At 38.4% G+C, this 18,150-nt stretch overlaps 1 protein-coding gene across 1 annotated transcript in view; it reads left to right on the plus strand.

The window, feature by feature from the left end:
• Positions 1-18,150, plus strand: part of SLC49A4 (solute carrier family 49 member 4) — an 84,168-nt gene that overhangs the window by 29,639 nt on the left and 36,379 nt on the right. Inside the window, exons 4-5 of the mRNA XM_066241386.1 lie at positions 6,339-6,468; positions 15,178-15,286. Coding sequence (XP_066097483.1) covers positions 6,339-6,468; positions 15,178-15,286 — 239 coding nt within the window. The remainder of the gene's footprint in view (positions 1-6,338; positions 6,469-15,177; positions 15,287-18,150) is intronic.

An 18,150-nucleotide genomic window follows, 5' to 3' on the forward strand; every position in this document is an offset into this window, starting at 1 on the left:
AGGTCAAGTAGAGCTTCCTGGAGATGAAGCATCACAGTTGGAACCTGAGGGATGGCAGGGAGTTCACCAGGTACAGTGGGCAGCAAGAAGAATACACTAGAGAGAGAGCTGAGAGGAGAAGCCCAGTAAAGGGATAGAGCCTGCTACATTCAAGTAACTTAAAGCCTAGAGTGGCTGAGATCTGGTGATAGATGAAGCTAGAGAGGTAAGCCAGTCCCTGCAAGCCTTCTAAACACAGCTGAAGGATTTGAAATTCACCATGTGGCAGCAGTGGCCGTACTCTGAAGGATCTTACACTAAAGAGTTACATGATGTGACTTACATTTCAAAATATGGTTTGCAGGGAATAAAAGTAAAAACAGAAATGGTGGCAGTACAGAAAGCATTTAAAACTCCTGTAGACACCTTACTCTTTTTAAAGAAAAAGAAATTGAAATGTAAAAATAAATAAGTAAATAAATAAAACTGAAAGCAGGTGAAAATAATTTTAAACTTTATTTTGGTTATATCATTCTTCTTATTGAAAACTTAAGCAATTATTGTAGCTTCAAATGACTGGATTTTAAGCACTTTTAGGTATAGCAGATAACCAAGTTATTTCATCATTGTTTTTATGTTTGCCAATCTGTCTTCCTGAAATGTCCCATAAACCTTCATTCCATTAAAAATATTTGCTAGAGTTTTTATTTTAAAACATTAGTGACCTCTTTTTATTATTATTAATTTTAATGGGGTGACATTGATAAATCAGGGTACATATGTTCAGAGAAAACATTTCCAGGTAATTTTGACATTTGATTATGTTGTATACCCATCACCCACATTAGTGACTCTTAAACTAAATTAATCCAAACAAAGACATTAGGCTAATAGACCAATATTAGGAATATAGACCCACAGTCCTGGAAAAATACTAACAACCCAAATCTAGCAACATGTAAGAAGGCTTATGCACCATGACCAAATAGCATTTATTCCTGGAAGGCAAGGTTGATTGAACATTCAAAACTCAACTAATGCAATATGTCATATTAATAGAATAATGGAGAAAAACCACGTGATCATGTTAATAGATGGGGGAGCATTTGACAAATCCTGCACCCTTTCAAGATAAAAACACTCAACAAATCAGAAATAGAGACAGGAACTCCCTCAACCTAATAAAGGGCATGTATGAAAAATCCACAGAAAAGGTCGTAGCTATTGCTCAAAGACTGAATGCATTCCCCCTGAGATCAGAAACAAGACAAGGATGTCCACGCTTGCTATGTTTACTAAACATTGTGCTAAAGGTTCTAGCCAGGATGACTGAGTAAGAAAATGAAATAGGAAATGATCCTTAAGAAGTAAAGCTATCTCTATGGAAAATGGCATGATTGTGAATATAGAAAATACTCTGCAATCCATTAAAAACATATTAGATCTAAAAAAACAAGTTCAGTAAGAACGAACAAGTCTATCCTAAAAATAAGTTTTAGAATGCAAGATGAATATATTAAAAAATCAGCCTGACCAGGCGGTGGCGCAGTGGATAGAGCGTCGGACTGGGATGCAGAAGACCCAGGTTTGAGACCTGGAGGTCACCAGCTTGAGCGTGAGCTCATCTGGTTTGAGCAAAAATTCACCAGCTTAGGCCCAAGGTCGCTGGCTGGAGCAAGGGGTTACTCGGTCTGCTGAAGGCCCGCGGTCAAGGTGCATGTGAGAAAGCAATCAAGGAACAACTAAGGTGTTGCAATGCGCAACGAAAAACTAATGATTGATGCTTCTCATCTCTCCATTCCTGCCTGCCTGTCCCTATCTATCCCTCTCTCTGACTCTCTCTCTGTCTCTGTAAAAAATTAAAAAAAATAAAAACAAAACAAACAAACAAACAAACAAAAAATCAACTGTACTTCTATACATTAGCAATGAACAACCCAGACATGAAATTAGGGAAACTATGCAATTTATAATAGCCTCAAAAACATAAAATATTTGGGAATAAAGTTTTAAAAATAAGTGTAAAACTTTCACTCTGAAGACTATAAAACACTGTTGAAAGAAATTGAAGATCTAAGTAAGTGGGAAGACATCACATGTTTAATTAGTAGGAAATTTAGTATTGTGAGGATGCTAATATCCTCAAATTTATCTACAAATTCAATACAATCCCAATTAATATTTGGCTGCCTTTGTTGCAGAAATTGACAAGCTGATCCTAAAATTTATGTGGAAATGCAAAGGATTCAGAATAACCAAAACAATCTTAAGAAAGAACAAAGTTGGAGAACTCACACTTTCCAATTTCAAAAGTTACTGCAAATCCATGCTAATCAAAACAGCATTATACTGACATAAAGATAAACTATAAATCAATGGAACAGACTTGAGATTCCAAAAAATAAACCATCGCATTATGGTCAATTCACTTTTCGCAAGGGTGCCAAGACAATTTAATGGGTGAAATAATAGTCTTTTCAACAAATAGTACTAGAATAACTGGATATCCACAAGCAAAATAATTCATTTTAACCCCTTCTTAAACCATACACAAAATGAACTCAAAATGAATTGTAAATTAAATATGAGAACTAAAACTAGAAACTCGAAAACATAGGAGTAAATCTTCATGACTTTGGATTAAGCAAAACCTTTTTATAAAAGACACCAAAATCACAAATGACAAAAGAAAAAAATATGTAAATTGGATTTCATCAAAATTAAAACTTTTGTGCTTCAAAGGATACCATCAACAAAGTGAAAATACAGCCCACAGAATGGGAGAAAATAGTTGCAAGTTACATATTTGATAAGGGACTATTATCCAGAATATAAATTTAAAAACTTACAGTTCAGCAACAGAAAGACAGCCCAATTAAAAAGGGGGCAAAGGTCTAAATAGACATTTCTCCAAAGAAGATATGCAAATGGCCAACAAGCACATGAAAAAAAATGCTCACTGTCATTAGTCATTAGAAAAATGCAAATGAAAGCCATAATGTCATAAACTTCACACACACTGATGGCTATAATCAGCGAAATGGAAAATAAGTGTTGGTGAGAAAGTGAAGTTATACATTGGAACCCTATACATTACTGGTAGGAACATAAAATGCCATTTTGGAAACATTTTGGTACTTCCTCAAAATGTTAAACATAAATTGCCATATGATCCAGCAATTTCATTTCTAGGTATATACCTAAGTGAGATAAAAACATGTTTATCTATTCAAGAACTTGTACATGAATGTTCATAGTAGCATTATTCATAATAGCCTAAAAGTAGAAACAATCCAAATGTCTGTCAATTAAATGGATTAAAAAATGTGGTATATCAGGGGTCACGCTGGGAGCTGACCTTGGCCCAAGCCACTTGGTTGGGCATCCACTGATAGTGAAGGTTCCTCATAGGCAGTTAGGTGCCAAAAGGCCCTGTGACACACAGATGGGGAAATCGAGGCACAATGTCTGTGCAACTTGCCCGAGTCTTTTTTCTGCTCACTCCCTTCAATAGCGTTCAGAAAATGAATTTAACAAAGGAAGGAAGGTGGAGTAAGAATCAGGGTTGGTGCTTGGGTTTTCTGGCTCCTCCATTGTTTTCACTCTTCCCAGGGGCCAGGCTGTGCTGTGGGCAGTGTTTGTCCTGAGGAAAAGGCTCTGTGTTTATTTTATGTAGGTCGAGTGACCCTCCTTTCCTACTTGCCAGAAGCTCAGGTCCCTCCCTATCTACTGAATTTCTGAAAATATTTTGCAAATGTCCTCCCAGTTTCCAGACCTCTCTGTGCTCACTCAGGATGAGAAAGGCGAGTCTAGGAACAGAACCAGGCTCTCAGGGATGAGGCCTCTGCTTGGGGAAAAAAACTTACACACCTTTCAAAAGGACCCTAAAGCAAACTGCACATCTGTCCTCTGCCTCCACAGGAGAGATCATTTGGAAAGGGCCTTTACTATGTATTTTTCTTCAATATTTCTGCTTGTGTTCTAAGCCCAACAGGAAAACGCTGACATTGGCCCAAGCCCTGAGAAGCCACAAAAACAAATCATACTGGTGCCCAAACCAAGGGAGCTGTACCTGATGGGCTTGCTCTGAAAACTGTTTATATTTTAATTAATTCCACCTCAAACCTTACTTTTATCTATTTTCCCTATTCCTCTTAATAAACAGTGATTAAGCTAACGACAGGGAGAATATAAAAATGTGGTATATCCATTCAATGGAATATTACTTGGCAAAAAAAGAGTAAAGTACTGATACATGCTCCAGCATGGATGAACCTTGAAAACATGCCAAGTGGAAGAGCCTCAAAGAACCACGTACATGATTCCATTTATAAGAAGTGTCCATAATATTCTAATCCATAGAATCTGAAAGTAGATTAATGGTAGCCCAGGGCTAGGAGATTTGTAAGGGCAATGGATACAGAGTTTCTTTTTGGGATGATGAAAAAGTTCTAACATTGATTGTGGTGATGGTTGCACAATTGTGAATATATTAAAAACCACTGAATTGTGCACTTTAAATGTGTGAATTGTATGTTATTTGAATTATATCTCAAGCTGCTTATAAAAATGCCAGGAGATAGATGGGCAGAGTATGTGAACAAGACAACCACAGCCTGACCTGTGGTGGCACAGTGGGTAAAAGCATCGACCTGGAACACTGAGGTTGCTGGTTCAAAACCCTGGGCTTCCCTGGTCAAGGCACATATGGGAGTTGATTCTTTCTGCTCCTCCCTCCCTTCTCTCTCTGTCTCTCTCTCTCTCTAAAATGAATAAATAAAATCAAAAAAAAAAAGACAACCACAGAAGAAGAAATATAAGTGGCCAACCAGCATGTGAAAAGTGCTTATTCATTGTTACTAATAAATAAAATAGCTATAAATTAAAATAATTCATTAACTTTTGTTGCTTCTCAGATTGACAAAGAATATATTGTCTGTGGCTAAGTATTATAGGGATGTACCTTTTGGCCCCGGCTGGTTTGCTCAGTGGATAGAGTGTCACCCCAATGTATGATGTCCTGGGTTCCATCCTTGGTCAGGGCACACAGGAGAAGTGACCATCTGCTTCTCTTCCCCCCACCCCCTCCTTCTTGTCTCTCTCCTCCTCTCTTGCAGCCAGTGGTGTGCTTGGTTCGGGAGTGAGCCCTGGGTGCTGAAGATGGCTTAGTTCAGTCGTCCCCAAACTAAGGCCCGCAGGCCACATGCGGCCCCCTGAGGCCATTTATCCATCCCTCCCCCCCTCTCACCGCACTTCTGGAAGGGGCACCTCTTTCATTGGTGGTCAGTGAGAGGAGCACTGTATGTGGTGGCCCTCCAACAGTCTGAGGGACAGTGAACTGGCCCCCTGTGTTAAAAGTTTGGGGACCCCTGGAAGCATCAACCCTACACAGGGGTTGCTGGGTGGATCCTGGTTGGGGCGCATGCAGGAATCTATCTCCGCTCTTCTCACTTAAAAAAAAAAAAAAGAAGAAGGAATGTGCCTTTTGTTAAGACTATAACCCTACAATTAGAATTATCCTACTGAAAGGTTCTCTGGAAATAACTTAATCTAATCTTTTTATTGCCTAGAAAGAGTGATTCATCCAAGTTCCAAAAAGAGTGCATTCAAGTTAATTAACGGCATAGGCAAGTCTGTATACTTCTGGGCTTCCTGGCTTTTCTTCTGAATTAGGCAGTTAACAAAAGTTAGAACTTCTAGGAAAGTTCTCTGAAGAGAAAGATCTGGACACCTAGGAACTTCCCCTTCTGTGATACTGCCAAACTAAGATGTTTATTTTAGTTCTGATTGTTTATTCTACATGAGCTAGTCTGATGTTTATAAGTTTTGCTCTCTGTCTCTTGGTTTCTTATTTTGTGTGCTTTCCTATTTTATTCAAATGTCCCATATAGCCTGTAAATTGAGTCTGTCCTACATCAGAATATCATATCATTGATTAAACAGACCTTCTCCTCTGCTGTTCTTATCAATTTTCTCATATTCTTTATTTCTGAGGCTCATGCTTTTTAGACAGTCATCCTAGACCTGTTTCAAAATCACAGTTCAGTACTGTTGATTTTTAATATGTTTTCTCCATAGAGCAACTTTTGTTTACTGCCTCAGTCGTTTTGTCTTTATAGTGTACAGTAGTACCACCATACTTCATTGCTTATGGCACGACTCCTTACCTGCTGACATTTATATCTTCACATACTATCTTTCTCGCGGGACTGAGCTATTTTGGCTAGGTACTGTGTTTTACTTATCTTCATATGCCTAGGTCTTAGTTGATGCTCAATAAATATTGGTTGGATAACTAATACTTGGAATATTGAATTTTTGTGTTGTCTGGTTAACATTTTACTTGTTTTTTTCTTCAGAATTTGGAGTTGTCTGCTTACTGTTTTCTGCGACTCTAGCTTATTTCCCGTCCCGGCCTCCTCTTCCTCCCAGCGTTGCTGCAGCCAGCCAGCGGCTGAGTTATCGGCGGAGCTTTTGTAGACTATTAAGGTAAATATACTTAGAATCACTGAGTGGTTTTAACGAGCACCTTGAAAATAATTTCACATTTATTTAAGATAATTTAAAATAGTAAATTTTTTTAGCAACCTGTTTATCAAGTTGTAAATAATTGATTTTAAAAATTGATTACATACTTTAGACGGACTACAAATCAGAAATCTATCTTAAAAAATTACCCAGAACAAAAACCTCTATAAATTTTTGTCTTCTCTCCATGCTACCTATATTGTTATTTACTTAATATTTTTAAAATCAAATCTTTTTTTTTTTAGCTGGAGGGAGAGAAGTGAGAGGAAAGTAGAGAGATGAGAAGCATCAGTTTGTAGTTGTATCACTTTAGTTGTTCATTGATTGTTTCTCAGATGTGTCTTGACCGGGGGGCTCCAGCCAAGTCAGTGACCCCTAGCTCAAGCCATCAACCTTGGGATCATGTCAATGATCCCATAATCAAGCCAGAGACCCAGTGTTCAAGCTGGTGAGCCTGCACTCAAAGCCGGTGAGCCTGTGCTCAAGTTGGCGACCTCTGGGTTTCGAACCGGGGTCCTCAGTGTCCCAGGTTGACGCTGTACCCACTGCACCACCACTGGTCAGGCTCAGATCTTTCATTTAAATAATTTTCTTTTATAAGGAACCATATTACATAATAATAGTGTCTCTGAAATCATAGATTTTATATGTTTATTATATTTTTCCTAATATGTAAATTCTTTCTATTCATTTTGTATTTCTTAATACACAAAATAAACAAATGCTTGTCAATACAAAGTGAATGAAATAAATAATGTTTATACATCTCCAGTAGGATTATACTTTGAGAAACTAAATATTTTATTGATATAATTTAAATGTAATTAGATTAAATTCTGTCCTGACAGCTCAAATGCTGTATAGTACTGAATTCGATTTTTTGACTATATGGATCATCACTGGTAATTATGATTTGCAATTGGGCCATTAGAACTTATCACTCAAAGTTTTTGCCCAGTTAGTTGTGGTAAGTGTTTAGTGATTCATTATCAACTCCCCCTGGTTGGTTCTTTCTTTTCCATTCTTCCTCTGCCACCAGATGGTAAGTTCCTTGTCGAGAACTGTGTCTTTGGGCCCTCTATAGTAATATTGTCTAAAGGAATTGTAATATGAGCCATGTGCTAGGTAATTTTAAATTTTCTAGTAGCTTCATTAAAAAAGGTAAAAATAAACAGATAAAAATTAATTTTAGCATCTTTTATTTAATCCAGTATATCTAAAATATTATTTTAACATATAAACTATGTTCAGAATTATTGAGATAGTTTACATTCTTTTTATTCATATAAAATCTTTGGAATCTGGTATTTATTTTATTCTTACAGCGTATCTCAACTCAGATACTACATTTTCATTAGAAATACTTGGTCTGCATTAAAAATTTTTTTTTTAATTAACAATTGACCAGTGTCTCTCATGTTGCACCATTTTATCTAAAGTTAAAAATAAGTACCTGCAATTTTTCAAGCCTGGAATCAATACATCTCTGATATTATTTGAAAGGTTTTATATTCTACAGACAATTGTTGGGGCCTTAATTGAAGATCTCTTACTTTACTTCTGTAGAAACTTCATACAAAATTTACTGTGTATCTGCGGAGGGCCCGGGTTCGATTCCCGGCCAGGGCACACAGGAGAAGCGCCCATTTGCTTCTCCACCCCTCTGCTGCGCTTTCCTCTCTGTCTCTCTCTTCACCTCCCGCAGCCAAGGCTCCATTGGAGCAAAGATGATGGCCCGGGCGCTGGGGATGGCTCTGTGGCCTCTGCCCCAGGCGCTAGAGTGGCTCTGGTCGCAACATGGCGACGCCCAGGATGGGCAGAGCATCGCCCCCTGGTGGGCAGAGCGTCGCCCCTGGTGGGTGTGCCGGGTGGATCCCGGTCGGGCGCATGCGGGAGTCTGTCTGACTGTCTCTCCCCGTTTCCAGCTTCAGAAAAATGAAAAAAAAAAATTTACTGTGTATCTGTTGAACATGTCTATTAATATTATCCACTTAATTATCTTAAAATTTTTTCATACAGCAGACATCATTTTGCCCTGCTGCAGGAAATTGCAGTTGCCATTCATTGTGAAATTTGCAACGTATTTCCTTCCAGTCTCTTATTTTATTCAAATAAGAAAATTACAGCCTGACCTGTGGTGGCGCAGTGGTTAAAGCGTCGACCTGGAAATGCTGAGGTCGCCAGTTCGAAACCCTGGGCTTGCCTGGTCAAGGCACATATGGGAGTTGATGCTTCCAGCTCCTCCCCACCTTCTCTCTCTGTCCCTCTCTCCTCTGTCTCTCTCTGTCCCTTTCTCTCTCCTCTCTAAAATGAATAAATAAAATTAAAAAAAAAAAAGAAAATTACAATGTTATATCGTTACATAAATCATATTTAAAACTGAGTTCGTTTAGATACCGAAAGAGATCAGTGACAGGTTATAAAACTAGAAGCCACACATAGGACAACATGCACATTACCGTAGTATCTTGCCCAGTGCAGCAGTTAAAGTGAATTGTAGTTCTACCAAAAAAATAAAGTTGTGTTTAAAATTAAAAATTAGTTCTCCATTTGCACTAGCCACATTTCAAGTGTTCAGTAGCCACCCTAGTGGCTACCATGTTAGTGTAGCTAAATAATGTTATTTTTTTCAGACTTTGGTTCACAGACAAACTAATGTAATAGTAGATGGACTACCTTTAAAATAAAACAGTAGATTATAATTAAATAGAATAGAAAATGTTAGTGCATCACTTAAAGTAATGATACATATCTTTTTTTTATACATATCTTTTGTGAGATTTTTGTTTCGGTTTATACGTATGTGTATATGAGTAAGTCGCAAAGTAAAAGTATATTTGAGTACTGTAAAAGACTTTTGAAAACCATGTCTCTACAATACCTAGCACATTGTCTTCCATATAATAGGAAAAGAAAAAATATCAGTTAAACTGAATTATTATCAATGGCACACATTTGTAAGATGACGGTAAAATGATAGTGTTTTTTTTTTAATGCTGTTTAAGTTTTTTTTTTATGCCAAGCCAGAAACTAGATAACAGTTAGATAAAGCCAGAGAGGTAGGTTAGGGTCATATTATGCCATACTAATAATTTGGGACTGTTCTGTGGGAAATGAAAGGTAATTGAAGGATTGATTTTAAGGTAAGGAGCCGTATAAAAGTTTGTTCTGACAAGAATAGACAACTTAAAATTACCACTGGGACCACTCTCTGTTTGCTTCTAATCGTGCTAAAGTCAAGAGCTTTTTCTCTATTTAAATCATAAAGTGTAAGATCTTTCTTCTCTATTAAAAAAACCCTTGGCCCTGGCTGGGTGTCTCAGTGAATAGAGTGTCATCCTGGCGCACGAGGTGTGGGTTCGATATCTGGTCAGGGCACATACAAGAAGCAACCAATGAGTGCACAGCTAAGTGGAACGAGTTGCTGCTTCCCTCTCTCTCCCTCCCTACCCTCTCTTTCTCTCTCTCTCTTTTCTGCCCTCTCAGATCAATGCAAAATTTTTAATGGGTAAATAAATAAATAAAAACCTATTTCATGCAAATCAAAACTACAATGAGATACCACCTCACCCCTGTTAGATTAGCTATTATCAACAAGACGGGTAATAGCAAATGTTGGAGAGGCTGTGGAGAAAAAGGAACCCTCATTCACTGTTGGTGGGACTGTAAAGTAGTACAACCATTATGGAGGAAAGTATGGTGGTTCCTCAAAAAACTGAAAATAGAACTACCTTATGACCCAGCAATCCCTCTACTGGGTATATACCCCAAAACCTCAGAAACATTGATATGTGAAGACACATGTAGCCCCATGTTCATTGCAGCACTGTTCACAGTGGCCAAGACATGGAAACAACCAAAAAGCCCTTCAATAGAAGACTGGATAAAGAAGATGTGGCACATATACACTATGGAATACTACTCAGCCATAAGAAATGATGACATCAGATCATTTACAGCAAAATGGTGGGAACTTGATAACATTATACGGAGTGAAATAAGTAAATCAGAAAAAAACAAGAACTACATGATTCCATACATTGGTGGAACATAAAAACGAGACTAAGAGACATGGACAAGAGTGTGGTGGTTACCAGGGGTGGGGGGAGAGAGGACATGGGAGGGAGGGAAGGAGAGAGTTAGGGGGAGGGGGAGGGGCACAGAGAACTAGATTGAGGGTAGCGGAGGACAATCTGACTTTGGGCGAGGGGTATGCAACATAATTTAATGACAAAATAACCTAGACATGTTTTCTTTGAATATATGTACCCTGATTTATTAATGTCATCCCATTACCATTAATAAAAATTTATTTAAAAAAAAAAAAAAAACCTGTTTCACTAATGCCTGACATTCCGTTGTCTTTTCCCATATTCATCTGCTTACTCTGCAGGATTGCTTGGTTCTACTCTTGGGCTCGCCAGGATGGTTCTTTGGACCTGGCATACTCTGTTCCCCTAGCCTACCAATGTCATTTTCTCTGGTCCTTCAAAGGACCCCGATTTACTTCATTACTTCCTGGATTAATTAGAATAACTGCTTTTCTAGACCTTAATTATATTAACTGGGGGGAAATCAATAGTTATGTGGCAGAGTTTCCATCACAATTATTTATTTACTATTCATATGATTTCCATCTCTTAATATGCATTTACCTGTATAACCTGATGTGAACATTTTTCTCCCTTTATATACTGGTTTAATGTTTGATGATGGCGACAGTTGATTTTGCCTTCCAGACTTCAAGGGTGGAGAGTTCAGTTGAACATGTTCCTCACTTCAGGACACATGAACACAATTATTCATTTATTTAGTTGTTCATTCTTTTATTTGTAGTTCCCACTCTCATCCCCCACCCTTCCCCTGCCCAGGCCACTTCTCAATTGTGATATTAGCACCCTGTCTTCAATATGTAGCTACAATTAGTTCAACTAGTTCTTAGTACTCTGTGGTATAAAATTACCACATTTTATCTATCCACTCCCCCTGTGTACCCAGATTGCCTCCAGTTCATTGTTACCACAAATACTACTGTGGTGACAGCCTCGTGTGTATCATGGTAGACCTGAGAATTTCTTTGGAAAATGGACCCAACAACAGGATTGTTGTTGCTTAATTTGTTAAGCTTAATTTGCCTCGTATTGCCAGATTGTTCTTTAAAAAGACCTGTGCTTATCTGCACTTCCGTCAGCAGCGCCCATTTCCCTACATGCCCAGCAGACTTGATATTATCAATCTTCTCATCCTTTGCTAGTCTAATAGGTATAAACTACTGTGTCTTTCATTTGCATTTCAGGGTTATTAATACGTTTGACTCTCAGGACGTGATTATTTGCCTTTTAGGTTTCATCTACTGTAAATTCCTCTTCATAGTTTCTGCCCATTTCTTAATGATTTACATATTCTAGGTATAAATTCCTTGTTGATTTAAGATTTTTAAATTTCAAATACTTATTCCCGTTCTATCTACTAATTTTGTCCATGAATTCCTTAGTTATCAATTCTCTGGTTTTATCTTTTTTGTTTAGGTTTTCAACCTACCCAGAATCCACCTTAGTAGATGGTGTTAACTAGTGATGCAGGGTTTATTGGGTTTTTTTCCTCCACAAAATGAACTGGCACCATTTCCTAAACAGTTCTTAGCCCTTTCGTTTGTAGGGCCACCGTTAATGTATATTGAGCTTCTGTGACGTAGCTCCCTGTCTTCCTCCATTGTTCTCTTTGCTCTTGAGTCAGTCCTGTGCTATTTTTATTACTTTGATCATGTAATGTGTCTTAAAATCAGATGGGGCAAAGGCTTCCTTTTTCTTTTTTTTTTTTTTCTTTTTTTAGAGAGAGGGATAGACAGGGACAGACAGACAGTAATAGAGAAAGACGAGAAGCATCAATCATTTAATTTTTTGTTGCAACACCTTCGTTGTTCATTGATTGCTTTCTCATATGTGCCTTGACCGCGGGCCTTCAGCAGACCAAGCAACCCCTTGCTAGAACCAGAGACCTTGGGTCCCAGCTGGTGAGCTTTTTGCTCGAGCCAGATGAGCTCGCGCTCAAGCTGGTGACCTCGGGGTCTCGAACCTGGGTCCTCTGCATCCCAGTTCAACACTCTATCCACTGCGCCACCGCCCGGTCAGGCTCATTTTTTTTAAAGGACATGTTTGCTTTCCAAGGACTTTTACTCTTCCATAGAAAATTTAGAGCATAGTTCTTGTTTCAAAAGAAATTCAACTGAAATTTTAATTGTGATTGTGTTGAATTTCTAGATTAATTTGGGGTCGATTGACAGCATGGACTGACTCTCCATCTATTTAGATCATCTTCTATTCTCTTAATTAGGCAAAAACTTGCCTCTTCCCCACTCCCTCAGATCTTGGGTCTTCCTGATTTATTCCTAGATATTTTATAGTTTAAAATTTTTAGTAGCTATTGTGAATGGTATCTACTTTTAATTACATTTTAAAAATTAAACTTTTTACTATGAGACAATTATAGATCCACAAGCAGATGTAAGAAATAACGCAGAAAGCCTGACCAGGTGGTTGTGCAGTGGATAGCGTACTGGACTGGGATGGAAAGGACCCAGGTTCAAAACCCCCAGGTCGCCAGCTTGAGTGTGGGATCATGGACATGACCCCAAGGTCGTTGGCTTGAGCAAGAGCTTACTCGCTCTACTGTAGTCCCCCGGTTAAGGCAATATGAGAAAACAATCAATGAACAACTAAGATGTTGCAACAAAGAATTGATGCTTCTCATCTCTCTTCCTTCCTGTCTGTCTGTCCCTATCTGTCCCTCTCTCTGTCAAAGAAAAAAAAAATAATGCAGATAGAAAACATGGACTCTTGGACTCTTTACTCAGTTTCCCCCAATGATAACACCTTACAAAACAATAGTACAAGATCACAACCAGGATATTGACATTAATACAGTCAAGATACAGAACATTTCCATCATCACAAGGATCACTCCTGTGGCCCTTTTATAGCCCCACCAACTTCCATCCCACTCTGTTCCTTAATCTCTGGCAAACACTAAACTGTCCTCATTTTGACCTTCATGTTCTCACTTCAAAAATGTTACATACCTGGAATCATACAGTACATAAAATTTGGGGGTTAGCTTTTTTACTCAATATAACTCTCTGGAGAGTCATCCAGGTTTTGTGTATCAATTTTTATTTCTTTTTATTGCTGAGTAGTACTCCATGGTATTCATGTATACAGTCTTTTTAACCGTTGAAGGATGTCTTGAGTTGTTTCTAGTTTCCTTGGCTATTACAAATAAAGCTGCTGTAAATATTTGTACACAGGTTTTTGTGTGAACATAAGTTCTCATTTCTCTGGGATAAATGCCCAGGAGTCAAATTGCTGAACTGTATGGTAGAAATATATTGTATTTCTTTTACATGCCATTTTCCAGAGTGACTGTATCATTTTTCATTACCACAAACAATATATTAAGTCATTCAGTTTTTGTGTATCCTCACTGGACATTGGTATTATCACTGTCTTTTTATTTCAGCCATTTTGATCTCTAGAGGTACAGTTTCTGTAGAGGGCAGTTGGAATTCCCTATTAAAGCTATGAATGTGCATATTCTATGACATGGCAGTTGCACGTCTAGAAATTGATCCTCCAATTGTATTATGCACATGTGAAATGACTATAAAACTAAAGGAATAAAATATGTTTTATATATATATAAATATGTAAACTATTATATAAAATATATAATGTTATATATCTAGATCTCAGTAGGGGGCCAAGTAAATAAATTATAATATACCAACATAATGGAATACTATATAGCTATAAGAAGGAATGGGGAAGCTCTGTATGTATCTAGTGTGGAAAACTTAAGAATTAAGTTGAAAAAGTAAAGTTTAGCAAATTATTGTAAAATGCTGTCATTTATATAAAAAAAACTGGGGGGAATATATATATAGTCATATTGGCCTATATTTTGAAATAGTTCTGGAAAGTCACCCAAGAAAGTGATAACATTGGTAATTGCGGGCAGAGGGAACAGGGGGTAGAAGGAAACGCTTTCCCATATTTTTCTCCCTGTTTGGTTTTGAGTCATTTGAATTGGATTGCCTATTAAGTAATTATAAAACAAAAATAATAGTGAAATGATAATCATAAAATAAAAACTAAAGCTACTCTTAAAAAATGAGCAAATTACATATTTGTTTTTAATAGTTTTCTTCTCTCTACCCTGTTCAAGGAAAACAGTAATTTTTTTAACATTTGAATTTTTTGTTGTTTAATTATAGTTAACATACAATATTTTATTAGTTTCAGGTGTACAACATAGTGCTTAGACATTTATATTATATATCTTACAAAGTGATCACCTGATATGTTTAGTACCCACCTAAGCAACAGTAATTTATCCTTCAAATAAGAGCATCTTTAACTGAACCTACCTGCTCATTCTATGAAATAATGTTGTAATTCACCTATATAATAACCATTGACAATTTGAACAATATGAACAAAAATGACTTCTTATAAAACTAAAAAAATTTATAGAATTTTGAATTTATTAACAAACTGAAATACTATTTTTTATTTTTGATTGTGATGTTCCAATTTTCAAATGACTGTTTTCATGAGTAAGAGTTTAAATTCTAGATTTTGACTCTCTAATAACATTTTTTTTCCTCTTTTACAGTAATTTTCGATTTTTGATGATTGCTTTAGCGTACGCCATACCACTTGGTGTATTTGCTGGCTGGTCCGGAGTTCTGGACTTAATTTTAACACCAGTGCATGTCAGCCAGGTAAGCATTTTATTTCTTTATATGCTGTAGGTATTTTTAGTTCATTTAAATTATAAATGTTGTCTACATGTTCTTGGTTTTAGTTTCAAGGCCTGGGTGAAACATTATTCTAAAATGTTATTTCAAAAGCAAGATTTCTATGAAATAGTTGTAAACAATATTGATTTTTCCCCCTGGATTTTGTTAAGTAATGAATTTCACATTTATTTGGCTATTATTAATAATAAACAGAAAAAATGAAGAAGGAAAATCTTAGTTTTGTTGACTCCACCCTTTATTCTTGCTTTATACTTAATAAAGATTAAGATCCTGTCATTGAATATATGACTATTCTTCCATCTGATTTCTCACTTTCTCTCCAGTCTCAGGGTAAGGCTATTTCGTTTCTTTGAAAATAGCCATTTCACCTATATTCTTGATGCCATCTATTTCTTCCTTTTGCTTCAGATAGCATGGTAGAAAGGGGTAGAGAGATATGGAGGGGCAAATGGGAGAAATCCAGCACATTGGTCTGATACTCCTTTGTATAAGGAGACAATTTGTCCATTCTGGTTTTGGTGAGCATTTCAGTTTTGTTTTGGGGTGTTTTTTTTTTCTGAAGTGAGAAGCAGGGAAGCAGAGAGACAGACTCCCTCATATGCCCAACCTGGATCCACCTGGCATGTCCACCAGGGCATGATGCTCTGCCCATCCAGGGCACTGCTCCATTGCAGCAGGAGCCATTCTAGCACCTGAGGGAGAAGCCATGGAGCCATCCTCAGCGCCCGGACCAACTTTGCTCCAGTGGAGCCTTGACAGTGGGAGGGGCAGAGAGAGACAGAGAGAGAGTAGAGGGGGAAGGGTAGAGAAGCAAATGGACACTTTTCCTGTGTGCCCTGGCTAGGAATCAAACCTGGGACTTCCACACGCTGGGCTGACACTCTACCACTGAGCTAGCCGGCCAGGACTTTTTACAGTTTTTGACTGTTAAAAACAGTGCTGTGTGACCATTCTCATACATGTTTCTTAATGTATATCTATACACATTTCTGTTGGATATATAGCCAGGAATGGAATTTCTGGTTATAGTGTATGCCTAGTTTGATAGATGATGCCAGACATGCACCAAATGGTTGTATCAGGTTAAAGTCCCACCAGTACATGAAATTTCTCAATGTTCCACTTGACAAACTTGATCTTTTTAAATATAGACATGCTGGCCCTGGCCAGTTAGCTCAGTGGATAGAGTGTTGGCTTGGCATATGGACGTCCCAGGTTTAATTCCTCATCAGGACACGTGAGAAGTGATTGTCTACTTCTCTCCTCTCCCTCTCCCTCTCCCTCTTCTTTCCCTCTTTCTCTCCCACAGCCAGTGGCTTGTTTGGTTTTAGTGTTGGCCCCAGGCACTGAGCATAGCTCAACTGGTCAAGCACATCAGCTTCAGGTGCTAAAAATAGCTCCATTGATTTGAGCATCAGTCCCAGACAGAGGTTGCCAGGTGGATCATGGCTGGAGCACATGCGGGAATCTGTTTTACTATCTCCCCTCTTCTCACTTAAAAAATAAAAAGGAAAAAAGGAAAGGAAAGGTAGACATGCTGGTGATCGGACAGTTGTATACCATCATAATGATATCTTTTTAAGTGTTTATTAGATATTTGTATATCCTTTTTTGTGATATACCCATTCACATCTTTTGTCCACTATTGGGCTTCCTTTCTTACTGATTTGTAAAGAAGAGAGCTGTGCAGAAGGGGCACCCCAGAAGACTGTGAGGTCCTCTGCAAGTTAGAAATATACTGCTCTTATAAAGAACTAAGCTACCAGAGGTTTAACAGAGAGACTGCTATGGGGTTGGAAGCAGAACAAATAATAGTAGAGGGCAAGCAATGCTGGACTCTTGGAGTTCTGACCCAGCCAGAGTCAAAAGACCTTGTTAATATCTCGGGCTTCTCCTGAGACACCAGAAAGACCCAACTTTGGAATGTAGAACCATGCCCTAGATAGAGTGAGGCCTGTCCTACTTAGACCCCCCATAAACAAAGCCTAAAACCAAGCCCCGACAAATATCTGCAGAGGAGGGACAATGTAGAGGTTGAGTCCCACCAAGTGAGAGGGGCTGGGAAACACCGTGGTTTCTGTTTCTCTGCTGTAATAAAGCACAAAATCAAGCCCACACAAGTTCAATGTGATCGTTTAATAATTGAACTGCCTACTAACATAAAAATCAACCATTTTAGCCTGACCGGTGGTGGCACTTCCACCTGGGACGCTGAGGACTCAGGTTCAAAACTCCGAGGTTGCTAGCTTGAGCATGGACTCATCTGGCTTGTGTGCAGGCTCACCAGCTTAATATGGTTGTTAGCTTGAGTATGGGATCACAGAGGTGATCCCATGGCCGCTGGCTTGAGCCCAAAGGTCGCTGCCTTGAAGCCCAAGGTTGCTGGCATGATCCCAAGGTTACTGGCTTGAGCAAGGGGTCACTGGCTCAGCTGGAGCTCCCCACTCAAGGCACATATGAGAAGCAAACAGTGAACAACTACAAGTGACACACTATGAATTGATGCTTTTCATCTCTCCCTTCCTGTCTGTCTGTCTCTCTCTCTTTCTCGCCTGCTAAAAAAAATTAAAATAAACATTTTATTTTATTTATTTTTTTTTATTTTATTTATTTATTTTTTTATTTTTGCATTTTTCTGAAGCTGGAAACAGGGAGAGACAGTCAGACAGACTCCCGCATGCGCCCGACCGGGATCCACCCGGCACGCCCACCAGGGGGCGATGCTCTGCCCACCAGGGGGCGATGCTCTGCCCATCCTGGGCGTCGCCATGTTGCGACCAGAGCCACTCTAGCGCCTGGGGCAGAGGCCACAGAGCCATCCCCAG

This window comes from Saccopteryx bilineata, chromosome 8 (assembly GCF_036850765.1).
Source record: "Saccopteryx bilineata isolate mSacBil1 chromosome 8, mSacBil1_pri_phased_curated, whole genome shotgun sequence".
In the NCBI taxonomy this organism is placed as follows: domain Eukaryota; kingdom Metazoa; phylum Chordata; class Mammalia; order Chiroptera; family Emballonuridae; genus Saccopteryx; species Saccopteryx bilineata.